The 19,527-nt window shown below is 42.2% G+C and overlaps 1 protein-coding gene across 6 annotated transcripts in view; it reads left to right on the top strand.

Annotated features, from left to right (window-relative positions):
• The window catches only part of Tp63 (tumor protein p63), a 202,726-nt gene that overhangs the window by 115,464 nt on the left and 67,735 nt on the right, over positions 1–19,527 (top strand). For 5 of the 6 annotated variants that reach the window (XM_038345216.1, XM_038345215.1, XM_038345217.1 and 2 more), the window contains exon 4: positions 14,956–15,210. In XM_038345216.1, the coding sequence (XP_038201144.1) occupies positions 14,956–15,210 (255 nt within the window). Of the gene's footprint in view, positions 1–14,955; positions 15,211–19,527 lie in introns of those variants that run through there. The other variant, XM_038345220.1, reaches the window with a different exon arrangement.

The raw sequence follows: 19,527 nt of genomic DNA, 5'->3' as shown, positions 1-19,527 counted from the left end.
AGGCCTAACAACAATATTAGTTTACATTCCTAGGAAGAGGCAGCTGTGTTGACACTAATCAGATTGGGGTGGGAGGGTGGGGTGAGGGGTCCAGGGGATGGCTGTTGGGAGAGAGAGAGAGAGAGAGAGAGAGAGAGAGAGAGAGAGAGAGAGAGAGAGAGAGAGAGAGAGAGAGAGAGAGAGAGTTCAGTATTTCCGACGAGAACACTTACAGGTGAATGCCAGGGAAAGGGGTACTGGGGTATGGGAGTCAAGCTTCTTAAAAGTCAAAACAGGACGCACAACAATCAGTGCAGACCACAAGAGGAAGACACACAAAGGCAGCAAGTAGGGCCGGCACTGTTCTTGACCATGCTGTTGTCTAGACGCCCTAACTGTGCAAATAGAACAGGGGAAATATCAAGTTATCTCAAGGAGGAAAAGGAAGTGCCCGCTTTCCTTTAAAGCAGGCACGGCACGCAGCCTTGCTTGGCCTTACCAGAGAAACTTGAGTTTCTCGTTTTGCTTTAACACTGAAAGGTAGCTTAAAATGTTAGCAAACAATTTAAAGAAATGCCTGTACCTAGTCTGCGTTTCTTGCTGTTTCCACTGGGTCTGATGTTGTCCTGTTTTCATAGTTAAGAGAGGATCGCTCTATCCGTCTGATTTTGTCTGTATTTGTGAGCTAGTTTGCGCAGGATTTCGGAAGTGTCTAAGAAAAAGCTATCTGTGGGTAAGCATGAAAGAAGAGCACAAGTTGGTTCGGAGATACGGGTGAGGAGAGCTCAAACCTGGTGTCAGGTTAAAGGAAATGTTTGCTTTAAAGAAAATATAGTGTCAGAAAAGAAAGACAGTCTTACAAACCCCATGGCAATAGTGTATCTCTGTGGGAAGACTGCCTTTTGTAGACACAGTCCTTTTTTTTTTTTTTTTTTTTTTTTTTTTCGTGAGAATATGGCAGCCTCATTGTGAAAGCAATTCCTCTACACAGGCTTAGGGGTTTTGGAATGCTCGGCAGAAGAATGGTCAGGGTTCCCGAGGAGGCTGTGCTGGCTGCTGGAATGCTGCTGCTGAGTTACGTAGGAAACAGCTACAAGAGAAAGTGAGCGAGCAACTGTCTTCTGTCATCTTGTACACTGGCTTCGTAGCTTCATATTCTCCCACCAGTGTGTGTGTTGTGTGTTAACTTCATGGCTGGGATCTGCTAAGACCGGCCCCCTTGTTTGCCTAGGCTTTTCTTTCATATGTACCACTGCCTCAAAGCGCACTGTTCCATATAAGTATGTAGCATATTTGGATCTACATGTTTCTGCGAATATGGAGATTTAATAAAAAGCTGTGGCACTTTGGTATTCATGTTTATAAGAACCCATCAATATCAAAATAGCAAGGATTGTTAAAACTGAACAGATTTGTGTTATAAAAGGACTAAGATATCTAGTGAGACTTATTTAAATGACTATAATGTACTTTCTGGCTTAATTAATTTTTTAGTTTAACTTACTGACAATTTGAACTGATAAAATTAATAAAAGCACAATATGCTCCTTCGCTACACTTTTTTTAACTTTCCAGTTATTTCCCTCCAATAAAGCCGGAAGAGGAAAGGGTCCAGAGGGGAGGAGGATATGGGCAAGATGTGACAGGCAGGGCTTCACGTTCTGCCCTGCTGTGACAATGGAGAAACAACAAGCAAGCACTGGGATCCAGTGCCAAGCTTGAGACCAACCCAGACTCAGATAAAATGTCACAAGAAAGGCATTTCTTTACAGATTAAGCTCTACTTTCTAAAACAACAACACAACGAAAACACTGGACTGGCACCACACTCCACTGCACTGTATTGGTATCTCAGTGTGTGTGTGTGTGTGTGTGTGTGTGTGTGTGTGTGAGAGAGAGAGAGAGAGAGAGAGAGAGAGAGAGAGAGAGAGAGAGAGAGAGAGAGAGAGGAGAGAAAGAGGAAAGAGGGGGAGAGAGAGAGGGGAGAGAGAGAGAGGGGGGGGGGGGGGGAGCGCGCACATGCTCATGAGTATATGTGGTAGGAGAGGGGGATGAGTGCTTGTGTAGTATGGCGGTGGGAGTGGAGAGGGAGAGAGCAGAGAGAAGCTCCATTTTAGAAAGAGACCTTTGCTAAAACAACCCTTGTACAGTTTTTGGTGACAGAGGACTGTTTGGTGGATTGATCCTAAACAGAACCCAAGACTCCAAGCTTCCATTTTCCCATTTTCCTACTCAGAGTTGACTGTTTTTTCTTTTTAGATTTGAGAGTGTTCTGTGTGTCCGATTGCGTGCCATTTACTACTATTTTTATCTGACACGCCTTGGGACAGTTGTATGTACTCTGCAGCAGACGATTGTAACTCACTGTAGCTATCCAGAGAGCTTTCCATGAAACCCTTACGAAAAGCTTTGGGGAAAGCGCTGAGATAGCAGCAAGGTCCTGGGGGAAGGCCAAGTCACTGCCCACTCAGCTGACCTTAGGGCCTGCATGCCCTCAGCAAGCATTTCCTATCTCTGTCCTGTTTCTACTGGCTATGTTTTAAATGGAAGGGAACATTCTTCCTCATCAATAAAATGGAAGTCCCCAGGGTTCGAACGCTGCGTGGCAGGCCTCAGCAGCAGGTTGAATTCCGCATTAGCCATGCTGTCTCCACTCTCCACACGACTGCATTGCCTCGCCCTGCTGTTTTCCAATTGGGTGCCCTCAAGCCCAGAAGGGACTGGGAAAAAGAGATCTTAGATGGCAGGCCATAGATCATGCCTTCCTCATTACTATTGGAAAAGAGATTGGCTGATAATGAAACACTCATCCTTTATCTAGATAAGGGAGAGCGTGTTTGACTGTTTCAGAAGAGCAGCGATCCTCAGCGGGGGTGTACAGAGGGGAGAAGTAGGAATGGATATTATCCACAGCCACCAAACGGCATGGCTGTTCTTCCGTCAGAATACCTTCATCTCCTGAATACAGCTTTGCTCCAGATTTCTTAGAGTCGAATGCAGAGGATTTACAATAAATTCTGTATGCTGCCATGTTAGGCAAGTATATATCTGTGGCCATGAGACTTGTTTATGGAGAAGAATTTGAGCAAACGAGTTAAGAAATATGTTGTCACAAAAGTACGCTAGCTTTCTTTGATGTGCATTTGATGACATAGGAAAGAAGGATATAGGTTAATATATCTTCCCGTATGGCTATCAAATTAAACATTTCCCTTTACCTTTGAGTATTTTTCACTTTTTCTTTTATATCAATAAGTAGAGACAGTGCCAACAATCAAAAGAGAACTCAGCCTTTTTTAAAAAAGTCTTTTTATAATTGCTACAAGAGCTTTACTTTTTTAAAGATGGCAAGGTTTTCCTTCTCTGATACCTGATGGGAAGAAGGTTGGGTGATGGGCACAGTGTTATCTGTCATCCAGTCCTAATGTTAATGGCACATATAGAGAGAATCCAACAGGACAGGGCATTTGGGTTTAGAGCACAGTGACTTGAAAGGTTCAAGAAAGGCAGTTGACCCAAAGTTCATCTTATTTCCATTCCCTTAAGAGTAAAGTTTCAAAAGCACAGTGACATGGACGATAGATGTCCTTGCTACAGTGGGCAAGTGTGAGCCTTATGAAAAGTGTCAGAGGAGAGAGAATAAAAGCCCCTGATAAGAGGACCAGGAAAACTCCACGGTAGATGTAGGATGCAGCTGAACTTGGATAGACACATAGAACTTCCAGAGTCCTAGGTTTACAGGGGGGAAGGAAGATTTTCGGGAAAGTGATCAAGCAGAGATGGCACAGGACTGGCCTGCCACTGGCATGCTCAGAAATGTCATGTTTGCAGTTCAGTGGAAGAGAAAGCAGGTGTCATCGGGACATGGAGTCAGACATCTTAGATAGAGCGGCTGAGCAAGGAAGCATGTTACTGAGAAGGGAGTGTGCTGACATCGTGGCCGTGGCAAATGTGGGATGGGCTCTGAGTAGAGACGTGTGTAATCAGAGCCCTATGTCAGGGCTCTTGGGGAGGATACATGGCTTGGCCAGGGGCTGCTTGAAAGCAGAAAAACACAGTTCTTGCACTCTACATCGGCTACCAGCTCTGCAAGAAGAGCCACCACTTCACGTCAAAACCAACTGTTTCAGGCCTCATCAACTGACGTACTCTCTGCCCGCAGCTCTCTTTAGTAGCTGTGGTTTCTGCCATAGATAAACTGCGAATATTTAGTGTTGTTTTAGCCTGTTTATATCTGCTATTCCAACAAAATTATTAATAGTACCCCTTTTTATTTGCAAAAATGTCCTAGTAAGTACACAAATTATTCAGTTACTCTATAATTGGACTCTATTCTACTTTTTATTCTTTTCCTAAATAAAGACCCCCAAATGAGAAGTAGTATAGATTTGTCTGTAGATCAGACAGCAGCTACAAACCATACGGATTATTTTTTTTTCCATTAGAAGTAACATTTCCACTTGACTCAGTATGTCCTAGAAACTAAGTTTAGACACACCAACTATCTTTGTAAGGAAGGCAGAAACAAGTAAGTAGTAGCCACAGACGCCTCCATTGCCTGTTTCTCCAAGGAAGGCATTCAGACAACCAAAGAGAGTAAAGGGTAGAAGAACAATAGGGGCAGGCCAGGCCATGGGGTGGGTAGGTGGCGACGGAGTGCTTAGTGACTTAATTTAAAGGCCAAGAAAAATCTGCTGTGGTGGTACAAACCTGTAATCCCAACACTTTTGAGGCAGAGACAGCAGGATTGCTGCAAGTTTGAGGCTACCCCAGTCTCCCCAGTAAGTTCAGGCTAGAGTCTGTCTCAAAACAAACATACAAAAAAATCAAGATGCAAACAAAGACAAATGGAGCAGGTGGGCAGGGAAGGAGCTAGGCTCTGGGACAAGGGGCCTCATGCTTGTTTCTCTTTCTGTCTTTTCCTCCCCAGTTCAATGCTCCCCTAAACCAAGCAGATTTGGGGAGTGTCCAGCCTTAAACTTTTGGCTCTACATGCATCAGAGCAAACAGAAAAGTGTCACAAAACTGTTGCTGTTTGCTCTTCAGCCTCTTGAAGAAGTAATTGAATGAAGTAGCTATAGAGTCTTCACAAAGACAGTACTTTATACTCGACGTTTGCTTTTCTTACTTTATCTGGTAGTATTCTACTCAAAATTGTATTCCTCTACATTTTCTAGTGAAAAAAAAAGATGTGGGACTTTTGTTTGTTTGTTTTTCAAGACACAGTTTCTGGTGCAGCCCTGACTGTCCTGGAACTCGCTCTGTAGACCAGGCTGGTCTGGTACTCACAAAGATCTGCCTGCTTCTGCCTCCCAAGTGCTGGGATCAAAGGTGTGCGCCACCACACCCTTCTGACATGGGACTTTTCATTTCTAAGCTTCTTTGATGTTTTACTGTGACTGGTTTATATGCCCTAAGTTTTAAATGAAGTAGTTCGGGTTTCGTCTTTGAAGACAAAGTAAGATTGGACAACTGTAGACTTGAACTGAGATGCCTTCCCCAGATAATATCCATTTGTCAATTTAAAATCAACTAACTGGTATTAAGGTGAGTCACACATTGATGATAGGAGCGGGGCTAAGTATGAAATATTTTTCAAAAAATTGATATTTCATTAAAACTTATAACCTGAACTTCATTTCTTTTCCTGCTTCTTAAGAGCTAAAACAAAACAAAGAAAAACCAACAACAAACAAACAAGCAAAAACCTAATAACAAATGTTTCTAAAAGCCGTGGTGTGTTGTCAGAGGAAGAAACCCATGAGCCACTCTGGTCAGCTACTCTGGAAACACTACAAAGGAAACAGTTCTCTGTTCTTATTGGTGCAGAAGCCACTAATAGGTGCAGTTAGTCTAATACCCCTGGGAGAATTACCATCTCCCCTTCCCCCAAAGAGGGCTGGCTTTGGACAGGTCTCTGCTGCAGGCCTTTTCTGTCTGCCTTTCAAGCTTGGGCAAAAGCCCCACAGGGGCCGTTTCCAATCCAGGTAGTGATCTTTCTCTAGGTGCTTCTTTCTCAGATCACAGAGACAATGTGGAATAAACTCTGTTTACTCAAATCAGTCTGGATTAGTGTCACTCTATTGATGGACTCTGAATGAAAAGGAAAACCATTACCCCTCACAAAGGACAACATCAGATGCAGGGGAATGGCTTGACTCCCTTTAAATAGAGCCTGGGAGGACCTATCGGACCCCTACACAGAGAGAGCTGGCAGCACAGGAGAGGTCAAGGAAACTCTTGTAAGCCTAGTACACAGGAAATTCTTCAGCAGACAATGTCCGAGTGCTTAAAAGGCTCAAAATCTGACTGAGGAGATGGAGGAGAAGACCCCTCTGCCTGTTTCCTTCCGGTACTCCAGTACCCACGTGATCATCTATCTCCAGATGAAGCCCCTTGCAGTCATTAAGGCTCTGAGGAAACTAAGAACTGTAGCCATGAAGTCCCTCATTCTGACTTTCAGAGCAAGACTTCAGTTTCCTGGACCTGTGTGTGCCAGGTGTCTTTGCGCTCTCTCTCTCTCTCTCTCTCTCTCTCTCTCTCTCTCCTGATGAATCAACCCCAAAGGATAGAGAGCGCATATTTACTTGCGAGTCTTCTCCAGGGCTACTAAATAGTGTTCTCTGAATGTTTTGGAAAGCCATCTATTGCATTGGCTTTAAATGGTATTTTCAGACAGAAGTGTGTACGGTTCCAGGTACCTTCTTATTAAAAATAAATGCTATTTTTAAATGTTGTGCCGAATAATAAAGACACGCAAGCCTTGTCCTTGGTATGTCCTGTAGGTAACAGAAACACATGGTTTCCTTGCTGTTTGGCAGGTTGTTTGTTTGGTTGGTTGATTTTGGGGTTCTTGCAGTAAGATGAGTTTTATTCACTTTCAGTAAATTTCAAGTAGCAAGCAACATCTTTGAAGGAATGGCTCAGCTTCCTGTTTTACAGCTGGCTTGTGTGCTAGCTAACAGGCACTTGGGGTGGAGTACATGCTACTTTCATTTAATTGATAAACCCAAGAGGGCAGAGAATGTGTGTGTGATAAAAGCAAAACAAAGCGAAGAGATTAGATCTTTATCTTGTAGGGCAGCTGAAGTGTTTGCTTGCCTCTACCTTGTTTCCCTGATTCAGTCTGTCTCTTGTGTGTCCATGGGTCATCCCCAGAGAGGTGGGTACTTTCATCTGGGTGAAGGAGCCTGATGACAAGCAAACACGCTCCTCGGATTATTTTCCATGCTCCGAGAAATCAGGAGTGCTTTTACTTAAACACGACATGGAAGTCTTTTCTGTCAAAGGCACCGTTGAGCTGACCGAAGGAGTGCCACTTTTTGGTTGAGGTAAAGAGGGAGAGCTGAGGAAATAAACGCTTTTCAGAATGATGCATACCTTTGCCATAGCTGCTAACCTCAGTCTTGTTTTGCAGTTAGAAGTGCCGGCCTAGAGAATATCCCAACCCTTGGTACGTCATGATGTCTTATTACAACGTGTAGCAAAGCGCCGAAAGCTTTACCTCAGGTGAAATATGTAGTAGTCAGCCAAAGTAAATTAGAGGGCTAGGGCAGAGCACAGCAGCAGAACATTGGCCTCGTGGAGGAAAGACCCCAGTTTTGATCCCTGGCACTGCAAAGACAAGGAAACAGAAATGGAGTGAGGTAAAGACTCCAGAAGCACACTGCTTTCTTCTGTTTCAGCACACACCTTTTAAGGAAAGGCTGCTGTGGAGGCCTCTGGGTGTACATTATAGAGTCTGGAACAAGGTCATAAATTTAGATCATTCCCACGAAACACTTTATAAGCTTGATATACCAAAGTCTTGATTCCTCAAAACTTACGTTTCTAAGTCATTAATCATGTTATTATTCTGAACAGAATTCTGACTACTGGGTAGAAAACTGTGGCGGTCAGACAGGACGGGGCCAAGTCTATGACCTATATATTAGAAGCTAAGGCTTATTTCTAAGTGGCTTCTTTTCAAAAGAACCTATGTTTGCCCATAATTGCCTTTAGGAGAAGTAAATAATAGTGAGGCCATCAAGACGGCAACGCTTCTTGCTGACATACTTGCACTGAGAAGAAAGTCTAGACCATCAGGTGAAAGATCCCTTCCTTGGCACAGAAGTGACTATATGTTCAATTTAAGGAAGTAGAGGCTTCTCAGTAAGCTCAGCAGCTAGGTGTGAGCCACCAGCTATTACTCATTGCGTCAGGAGTGACAATTCTGGCTATTCTGCTATAGGTTCCCACCAACGCTGAAGCTCAAAGCCTGATTCCCTGCCTCCCAAGAGCATGAAGAACACAAAGCAAGGGACACAGGGGGTCTGGGAGATGCCCTATATTGTTCAACTGACAGTTGAGTGCTGAGGTGAATGCAGTGTGCATGCAGAGCTACTTCAGGATATACTAACATGGCTTTGTTGTGCTAGGATAAAGGAAAGACGTTTTGAATGTGATTGGTAGTTGACAGATTTTCTATATATTTCTTAAGAGATTCCTGACATCTGCTGTGCCCCAGACACTTTCCCAGGTAGCAGGGAATTGTCACTGACTGCAACACATATGATCTCACCTAAGGTTATTATCTGGCAGAGCAGACCAATGTTTACAGTATTCCTGACGACAGTCGCAGTGATAATTATGTAGCACCGAGGGGAAAGGTTATGAACATGGGAAGCAGTGGGGAAATCATCTGTCTGGGCAGTGAGATGAGACATGAGCAGAGGACATGGAAGCAGGAAATTGAATAACAAAGCTGGAGTTCACTTTTGAAAAGTTGAAGGAAGGGCTATGTGCCAAAGGGGAGTTTTAGTGACACTACCTCCAAGGTCAATTTAAAGACGGGGCCATTTTTTAAGACAATACGGGTCTTCTCAAGGGGCTCACCTTGAAGAGTCTAAGAGTGTCGTGAAGAGATTTGCAATGTGTTTTCTGTGGGAGCTCCAGGGAGTTAGGGTTCTTTTTGGAACTATATATTAAGTAGAGGAATCCTGTGAACAAGTAATGGCTTATTGGGCAGGCGGGAAACCTTTAGCTATATGAAAGAAGTGCTTTCCTTGAAAGCAGCTTTCAGATGGGAATTCAAGGTAGACAGTTCCATTCTTGTCATAGGTGCTCAGAATGAAGGGCTAATATGAGGATTAACTTCTCTAGTGTCACATTATGACTCTTGGTACTATTTAATCTATTGTGTTTAAGTTCCCTCAGCTATAAAAAACATAAAATGTGATATCTATGAGGACACATGGGCAAAAAGTACAAAGTGGTTGAATACCATAAAGGCCCAGCTGAAGACTTAATAGAAATATTAACATCAATAATAGCTAATATCTTTCTACAGAGAGCCTTGCATATGAATACTAAATATATGTCACATTTTGGGGGGTTTATCTTGGACATTCATCGTTATTTTATTGAAATAAGTGTCCTCTGCCTCATGTCGTCATGAGCTGATACATCTACTACAATGAAATCGCCCCATTGTTTTGTGTCATGGCTGCCGATATAGACAAAGCAAATGAACTGAAATTGTTGTCGAGCTTTGGCGGTAACTGGATTGTATTTTCCATGTAGATGGACTAGCTCTCACTAAAGATCTTTACTAGCATATATTGTCTTTTTCCAACATTACCGTATGTGTAAATAGATCTAGCAAAATATATGATTACTCTAGACTGATGATGCCCTTAGAGAGCAAAATAGGAGAAAATGGCCATAAGCAAGCATACTTTTGCCTAATTTTAATGAGTAGCTGCCAGGTTGAACAAATCGAAGCTCTGAATATCTTTCTCTGATTTGTCAATAATTATAGCATTAATTAAAAGTATATATTTCTTCTTTCCATCGTGCTTACATTTTCATGGTGTATAATGGTATCAATTCCTCAAGGTTTGTATTTCTCTGTCCTGGTTACTAGAGTGATTACCTAATAAAGTTCTTGAATTAAATTTTCACTCTTCCTTAACTAAACTTTTTACACTTCTCTTTAGCTATGTTTTATCTTCAACATATTCTGCCTTCCAAAACTCTGTATAGCATTTGTTGACATCCTTGTCCCCTTGATCAGCAAACTTTAATCTGTTTGTCTCAACTGTTCATGGAGTTCTTAAAGACATCTGTCATAAGTCATAGAAACTTTGTTTTCTAAGACTCTCAAAACTTTATGATAAAATAGTTTAGTAAGCATTCTGCCTATACTCTAGACTTGTTTTTGTTTTAATACTTTCTTCTTGCACTTTGTTCATTGTATGAATGGGTAGATTTGTTTCCAGGTAGTCACATTTTATGATTATGCAACAAACAAAAGAAGAAAAATACCTTATGTTTAATAAAATACTGTTTTCAGAAAAGATCATAGTACCTACACCTTTAAGGTAAAAATATGTTGATCTAATTCAACATTCTTCTATAAATATTTTCTTGACCTCAAACAGAATGCTTGAAGTTAATTATGTTCAATTCTAGCATAGAGCAAACCATCATTTTCTGAATGGGGACAGGTGGCGGAAGATTTAAAAATGACAAGCATTTCTCCCTCAGGCAGTGCGTGTTGAAAATCTCTACCCTGCTAATATTTGTGGATGAAAATGCTGTCTGTGTGCTAACGTGTAAGGGAATGGATACTTTATAAAGCCAAGGCCATGAAGAAACTGTTTTCCTTTCCCAAGGGAGCCATAGAAAGCTCTCAGAGACCCATCCATTAAGCCCGAGGCCAAAGACTATACCCACTGAGGAAACTAACTATGCTGCTGAAAACAGATCTTTTTTTTTTAAAGATTTGACCAGGTAAATCTTAACAAAGACAAAATGATGATTTCATGAACCTGCTGTGAAAGTAGGATCTTAACACTATTTTAAAAATTACTTGGCAGCGGTGCTACTGGAATGTGAGAACTGGTGTTGTCTTTCCTTTGCCTTCGTGGTTTTATGTAGATTCTGAGCCCATAGGAAACTGGGGTCAAGTTTGCTCACCTTCCTCACCCCGGGGGGGAAGAGCACATCACTGGTAGTGCCAGGCCCTAATCCCATGCCACCAGCCTGAGAGCTCTGCTACACTTCTAAAATCCCAATAGAAACATGAGAAGTGCCGAGGCTGTCTAATCCCCTAGCCTTACCTCACAGACAGTCAAGAGCCAAAAATACTTTTCCAGATGAAATGCTAGTTATTTTTCCACATGATCTCAACCTACCCAGCATAGACAGCAATATCTAAGAAGGAGGGATTGGTATATTTGCCTTTTAGTGATGAATTTGTGGGGAGAGACAATTTTTTTATATACACAAGTTTTACTTAAGACCCATTTGCAAGGCAGTGTTCAAATAACTTGATTTGATACTTTATTGGTGTTAATTTTGTATAGGAAGATAAATTTTGAGCTTCAAATGGCTATAAATTCAGGTATTTAAGAAGGACTTTATTTATAACAACATATCAAAACATTATATATTTTTTTGAGCTCATAAGAAGAAAATCCAGGTACATAACATGTTCAAAATCTAAAGTGGCCACAAGACCATAATTTAGGAAAGAAAAAATAAAATAAGGCACAAGGGTTGTGTTCTTAAGACATTTTGAAAAAATCATGCAGAGAAAATCTAGTCTCCTCTGGTGCTGTCTTAATTCTGATGCACAGTGGCATAGGTATCGGCGCCGTCAACTGGAGCATGCAGAACTCACACGGAAGGGGGAGACAGAGGCAATGCTCTCCCTTCTATTTGGTAACTGACAATTTACATGTTCTTTGCTCCTGATGAAAGCAAACAGATTTTTATCTATGGGGACCCCTATTTTTGTTACAACTGTATCTGGGCACCCCAACATTCTAAGGGTGTTCCATGATATCCCAGAGTGTAGTCTAGCCTTGTGGGCACTCTGCTTCACCCTCTCAGTGTGAAGATCAGCTAATCTGTGATGAAGGTGAAGATGCTTCAGGGAGAAGCTTGGCTGATATTTCGGGTCCAGTCAGGGAGTCTTTTATTTCCAAGTAAATTCTACAGAAAATTAACCAACTGGTTAAAGTCAGAGGAAATCAATTGTCATATTTTATAAGGAGTGTAGTCAGTAAGAGACAAATTGTGCCCGTTTCTGTGTTCATGTTTTCTGAAAAGAAGGCTGCCTTTTCTGTCACATGTGACAGGACAGGGTCTAACTTGGGCATCCATTCCTTCTGCGTATGTGTGCACCTGAGATCAAGACCCTTAGTCATTAGAAAGGGAGACTCTTCTCCATATTTCATTTCAAATACCCTGACACTCTTTGTTACACAAGAAATACAAATGCCCCGTGGAATTCTTCCCAGGGCAGTGTTGGTGTCTGAGGCACAAATGTCACATTCTAGTGTCTGATTCGCCTCCTTGTCATCATCAATAATCAATTAGCATTCCAGCAGAAGTCCCTTGCTCCTCTGTGTATTCACCATATTGCCAAGAGTAAAGAAGGGGCAGTGCCGTTCCTCCCCTCCACCAGCTTCACTTAGCTGGAGAATGAGGCTTCTACCACCAGCTTCAATGAGTGGTGATTTCTATTAGGATTAAGCACAGTCAAGTGAAAACTTCCCATTTAAGGCCTACAGGGAGCATCTCCAGAAAGCCATTGGGCATTGGTTAGAAGTAAACAAACAAGAACTCGTTTAAATACTGAATATTTCAAATTCAACTTCTATAGAGCTATTTCCTGTGGCTGTCGACTTACTGATTCCCAACAACATAAGAAATGTGTCTAAGGAGGGCTTCCCCGGATATGTTTTTACTGTGTCCCTTGTTTATTCATTTCTCTTTATTGATATTAGAAAAAAGTCAAAGATGTGTTTCTTTGTTCCCATCTAAGCCCACAATAAGAAGTGCTGGATTTATATTTTTTTTTAAAAAAAGAGTACAATTGAGTACAGTACTTGGATTGATTTCTTTTTAAAGCATAATTTCAGAGGAATTTAAATTGAAGTGATTTTCTCCTTTTTATTGCTGGATAACAAATTGAGTTTACTCAATACTGAGAACTTTAGGTTTATATTGTGTCTATTAAGGAATTCGTCAGAACAAATCATGCTGTTTCTAGTCATTTCTAGTCTAGTATTTTACTCAGCTGTGTAGAACTTAGCATGGCATCTGAAGCAGATCTGTCAGCAGCCATGGGGCTCTCAGCGAGTTGTGGAAGACTCTTCTTTGGAAGTTTCTTCTTCGGTGTCAACTGTGTTCAGCCTTGCAGCCAGGGCAGGGCTTGCCTTTGAGATGCCTCTGTAAAAGGAATTTGACTTTTGCTTAAGTCCTCGGAGAATTGATGTGTTTGCTTACTGGCTTTTAAAACTTTGGGGCCCCCAACTTTTTTCCTTCTATGTATTTGGAGGAGGGGGTGGGAATTCAAAGGGCCTGTGTTTCTTTGTTCTCCTCCAAGCCCACAATTAGCTGATGTTTCTGCTGTGTAGCCGGAGGGGCAGGGAGGGGTGCTACGGCAGTCATTTACTGCCTGCGAGAAAGTGTTCAGCCAGCTTCTCTTTCCTTCTGGTCAGGGACCACTGCCTCCCTAATTGTCCTGCTATAGGGAAGCACGCGCCATTGCCAGCATTATCTGATCCCTACAGGACTTTCTAGAGTGCTTTGTATACTGACCCTTAACTAAACACAAATAAGATTTCTTCAATTCCTTTCCCAAACCGTGGCCTCCGGCCTGGTACCTAAAAGCTTTAGTTCAGCAAGGCAGAGACACCTTTGTACCTCCTCGGGTCTTATTTATTTATTTCCCCCCTTCCCCCAGGGGTCTTCCTGTAGCTTAGCCACAGCGCACCTGTCTGGAAGGGAGGTCGAGGCTAGAAGGGGAGGGGTAGGAGCTGCCTGAGTCAGAAGGGAGAGAAGAGGAGATGAGCAGCTGCTCTTGTCAGCATGGGGCTAAGTGTAAATAGATTAATGGTTCTTTACAGAGCAAAAGGGAGGTGGCATTCGGCAGTGGAATGTGAGCCCATGAATGTAATGGCTTGGGTGTGCGGCCTGGGCCTTGCGGCAGATGCTCTCTGGACTGAATGGAATGACTGAGCCCATTTAGTTCCCCCTGGGACAGAATTAAGTTGGATAAAATCATGTTATCTTGTTATTAAAGTTTGAAATGGAAAACAAAATTCAAGCCCTCATTTCTTCTTTCTTCCTTCTTTTTTTTTCTTTTTTAATATTTAAAAATATTTTTTAGTTCTTCCTTATATTCCATAGTCTGGGTCTCTTGAGGTTATATTCCTATCGAAAAACTAACCTCCTTGTTTCCTTTTAAGAATTATGCACCAGTGGAGTGGGAGGGGGTTCTCCTCCCCTTCATTAGGTGGGAAACAAGACTTCCCCCCAAGAGAAACTGTCCCACAAGCCCCACAGGCCAGTGACCCCTCAGGAGACAGGCTCAATATAACTTAAGGGGGGCTGTCACTGCCAGCTGACCTAAGGCTGCTACAGAACTTCTGCTCGGTTTGGTGGGCAGTGCTTAGATAAAATCACTTCCCCTCTTTGGTAATGAGAAAGTTGTTTTGCAGGTAAATAAGAAGATTTTGACGAATTCCATAAACATCTCACTGAGAATTGACTTGGTTGTCAAATAAATTTAGATTTAATGCTAAAAAGAAAATTTGCCCTATATTTACAATAATTTTATGCTCAACTCCTAAAATCTATCAGTTGGTCTCTTTTCCTTGTGAATATTGTATGCATTTTTTCAAGAAAGCAATAAATGCAGACAGCATTTATTTCAAATAATGTTTAAGCAGTACTGTGCCCTGGGCAGTTTGTACCTGTTTTGAGTTAGCATAAATTCTGTCTTCCAACACTCATCCAACTGTATTGGGTATTTCCTTTTACCAGGGATGCCTTTACTTGTTATGAAGTATTTGGGATCTTATATCCAATTTTTCACAAAGGACACCAAATGATGCTTTTTGTTTATTTATTTTATTATTCTATTGAGCAAGAAGCTGTGGCTTACACGACTAACATTGGGGTGTGTGGGTGTCCTTGCAGCCACAGTACACGAACCTGGGGCTCCTGAACAGCATGGACCAGCAGATTCAGAATGGCTCGTCATCTACCAGCCCCTACAACACAGACCACGCACAAAACAGCGTGACGGCGCCCTCGCCCTACGCACAGCCCAGCTCCACCTTTGATGCCCTCTCTCCATCCCCTGCCATCCCTTCCAACACAGACTACCCAGGCCCACACAGCTTCGATGTGTCCTTCCAGCAGTCAAGCACCGCCAAGTCGGCCACCTGGACGGTAAGTGCACCTCACCTCCACACCCAGAGCGGTCTTCATCAGATTCCAGTTTTCTCTCTTCCAAGTTTATATATTGCCTCTCTAATGAGGGAAAAAAATGTCTTTGCTTGTTTAACATTTGTGGAGCATGTAAGTGATAGTCAATGCAAAAACCTGGCCTAGCCTGGCAACCAAATGTTCCAGTTGTGACCAGTGCCTAGTGACGTCAGCCCATGAGTTCCTATCTGTGACCCACTCCTGAGAGGTACTCTGTATGCAGTTTCAGGACAATGGAAAGTGTTGCGACCAGAAATAGCGTTAGGAAGTGATTAGCAGGCAAATGGATGGATCTAGAAAACATCATACTGAGTGAGGTAACCCAGAGGCAGAAAGACAAATATCATATGTACTCACTCATAAGTGGCTTTTAGACACAAAACAAAGAAAACCAGCCTACAATTCACAGTCCCAGAGAACCTTCACAACAATGAGGATCCTAAGAGAGACATACATAGATCTAATCTACACGGAAAGCAGAAAAAGACCAGATCTCCTGAGTAAATTAAGAGCATGGGACCATAGGAGAGGGTTGAAGGGGAGGGGAGAGGAAGACGGGAAAGCATAGAAAAATGAATAGCTCAATAAAATCAATTTAAAAAAGGAAGTGATTAACAAAAACAATTCAATCATTTAAAGCAATAAACATCATTTCCTATGACCAGTGTGCTTGTTCATGTAGACTCTATAGCAAGGGTCGTAATTTGTTGGTATGTATATACTTACTTAGTTTATAATGCCTATCCCCCCATCAAAAACCACTATTTAGGGCCATGAGTTAGTGCAAATGAATCCTGATTTCAAATGTTGAAGAACCTAGCTTCCCATATGTTCTGGATACAAGTTTTCTAATGCTTGGCCATCCATCCATGTTCCCAAATCAAAAAAGAAAAAGACCTAGGGATGGTGACGCTGGCCTGTAATCTCAACTGCTCATGAAGCTCAAGCAGGAGATTTGCAGTTCAGCTCCTTTCCTGGGCTATGCAGAGAGTATGAGGCCAGACTGAGCAGCTTCACGAGACCCAGTCTAAAGGAAGTGGATAACGGAGGGTATAGCCCATTGCTAAAAGACTGGGCCTGTATCCGAGGCCCTAGCGAGAGAAGTAGAAGAATGTTTATCCCACTTTTCAGTTGTTATATTGTACTACAGGCTAACATTAATAATGGCCATAATACATAAAGGAAGACGCCTACAGAACAGGTTTGAACTAGTTTAACCAAAGGATACCAACCATAGAGGTGTGTAGATTTATCGAACAATTTACTAGTTATGAGAACCTTCTAAAAATGATTATTCTACTGAAAAGCATTTTTAGAGCTTGACCAGTTCTTTGCCACTCTATGAAGCCCGACTCTCTAGAGAGTACTTCTACCTTTAGCCTATAGACGGTACCCAGCTGACCGCCTGCCTTCACCCAGGTGAGGGAGTTTAAGGATTGTCTACAGTCATCACGCTTACTATTTCCTGGCATCATCTCGCATCTGGTCCTTGCCTTTTCCCTCTCATTTGTGCAGCCAATAGCATGGATTTATTACCTCGTCATGCTGGGAGGAAACGTGGAAAACAGGCAGATTAAGCCAAGTGATATTGTTTAAGTTTGTGGGGCTGGGCTGTTTCTAGAATCTGCCTCCTTCAGTGGAGTATAGCTTGGCTTTTTGTTGCTTCCCAAGCAGGAAGTTCCTAAACTGTCTACAAATGTATCTTACTTCGGGGCTCTCCTTTCATGGTCCGAGAAGCGACTCTGTGATGGCTCATATTTCAGCCGTGGATGTAAGGGCCAGATTAACCCTTGATCTTCCCTGCATGTCTTGCTTGTCATTTGTGTCACAGTTCTTTACCTCATTCTATTTACAATCCCGGAGTGGCCTTCAGAACCCACTGGGATTTCTCAGTGATGGTCTGCTATCCTCCAGGACAGCCACCTTTTTACAAAGGCATGTGAGGGTAGAGTGGCACGTGGAAGGTGGTATTTATGAGCCTCAGAAGCAATCATTACTTGACTGCTTACTAAGTCCTGGGTCTGCTTGTTTGAGGGCATAAAGAGCATGTTGAGACCACCAAATGAATATTACGTCTTTTCTAAAGTCACAGAAGCAAAGCTTGGGGCAAGTGCATTAAACCAGCCTTCCTCCATTCCGCCCCCACCACTCCTTTCTCAATAAGCTCAAGACCCACTTGGACATTAACACAAACCCTAGCTTCCTGCTATCAAAGATCTTCTCTCAAAGAAACAAATCGTCTCACAAAAAGCATTGGAGTTCCCCCTGCTTAAAGCATAGATTCAGGAAAACAGATTTGGAAATCTGATAAAATATCCTTGCAGTAGTATAAAATATCCTTGCAGTAGTATAGCTGTATCAGAAGCCCATGCAGGAATGAATATATATATATATATATATATATATATATATGTACTTAGATGGCAGTGTGACTGTCAGTGTGGCCTTAGCCAAGTCACTTCAGCCATCTGGAGTTTCATGGTGCTTTGGTGGGACAAAGATGGTGACAGTGCTGTCAGAGATGAGGTGACAGTACTAATAATTGGAACAGAAAGCTTTAGAGCTGACTAGGTTCTCAGCATGTACACTGTCTGCCATGTAAAAGCAGTACTTGCCAGACAGTTTGACATCTCTTGGATGACTCTGTTTAGTTGTCTACAATCTCTGTAGAATAACAGTCCCACTAGCGTATTGCACACTAACTATAGTTTTATTATATTTAATTTTTCACTCTCAAGCAGACTTATTTCAAGGTCACAAGCATCTCTTCAAAACTCTAGGTCACTGGAGTCCTTGTCAGGTACCTGAGGTGACCATCTATGATGACAACATTTTTTAGTTAGGGATAACTATACTTTGTATATAGCAACATCTAATTATTGGGCCAAGTTACATATTCTTGTGTCATGCACAGGCTTTGCATCCTAAATAAGAATTACTAACTTTTATTTTACATTCACTCATGTTCTGACTGCATGTATGTCTGTGAGGCTATTGGAATCCCTGGAACTGGAATTATAGTTTTTGCACTGCCCTGTGTGTGCTGGGAATTGAACCCAGGTCCTCTGGACAGGAAGTCAGGGCTCTTAACTGCTGAGTCATCTCTCCAGCCCCAAAGAAGAGTTACATAAGTATTTGTCTTATTTTAACCTGATGACTAAGTCTTTTACCCCCAGTTTTAAAATGGGAAGCCTCAATAAATAAATCACAAGATGAATCCTGTCGCACGGCCCTTGCTCCAGAGAGTATCCTTCCTATGCTCTCCAGACTGTCACTCTTTCTAACTGACAAAAAGTAGAGGCATGCAGGAGCAGGCCTATGTCCTGTAGAGCTCGCTGATGCCCCTGTGTCCTGTAGAGCTCGCTGATGCCCCTGTGTCCTGTAGAGCTTGCTGATGCCCCTGTGTTCTGTAGAGCTCACTGATGCCCCTGTGTCCTGTAGAGCTCGCTGATGCCCCTATGTCCTGTAGAGCTCGCTGATGCCCGTGTCCTGTAGTGCTGTCTTCCAATACCCTGATGTCAACTAGCAGAGAGTATTTTGGACACTTACTCCCTAGGCATCTATGCATTTAAAGCAATTTATTCTATATCAGATGCTAGGCTCTCCCACAAACCCAAAGCAGAAGAAGCAGGTGTCATTAGTGGAGGCCAACTTTCAGAGCATGGGGACAGGCACCTTCATCACTTCTGCTTTAAATAGCTGGAGGGCTATTGTTCTAGTTCTGGAACAATATTATATATATATATATTATATAAATATATAAATATAAATAATATATATGTATAATGCATGGTATGTATGCTGTATATACTATATATAGTATATATGTATAATTTCTCCCAAGGAAATAAAGTGAAGTGTGATAATAGGTTCCTCTACTCTATGTTTTACACACATACACACCTGTCAACTACAAGTTCATGGTTTTGTTTCAGACTTTCTTATCTCCACAATTAAATTGACCCCAGTTAGAGAGGCCTGTTATTTAATAATACATGAATGGCCCAGCGTTTGATCTGAGACTCATCAGCCACAGGGTATAAGAAACAATGGTACTTAGAAGATGTCAAGAAACGCAAGCACAGATTTCACCTCTGCAATGCACTGGTAGCGTGTGGAGTTACCCTCAGATTCATGCTCTCTGAGCCTTACTTTCGTTGCTCACACGCATGGGTATTAATACTTGGTTGTAAAGAGTACAAGACGAGTAAATATACCTATTAGTGCTCAGTTAGTCATAGGCACACATGTGTTCATTGAGTCTAATTTGGCTGGGTTTGA

Source organism: Arvicola amphibius, chromosome 10 (assembly GCF_903992535.2).
Source record: "Arvicola amphibius chromosome 10, mArvAmp1.2, whole genome shotgun sequence".
Taxonomy (NCBI): Eukaryota; Metazoa; Chordata; class Mammalia; order Rodentia; family Cricetidae; genus Arvicola; species Arvicola amphibius.
Note: the sequence above shows the minus strand (reverse complement) of the source record. Positions and strands in the feature narration are given on the sequence as shown.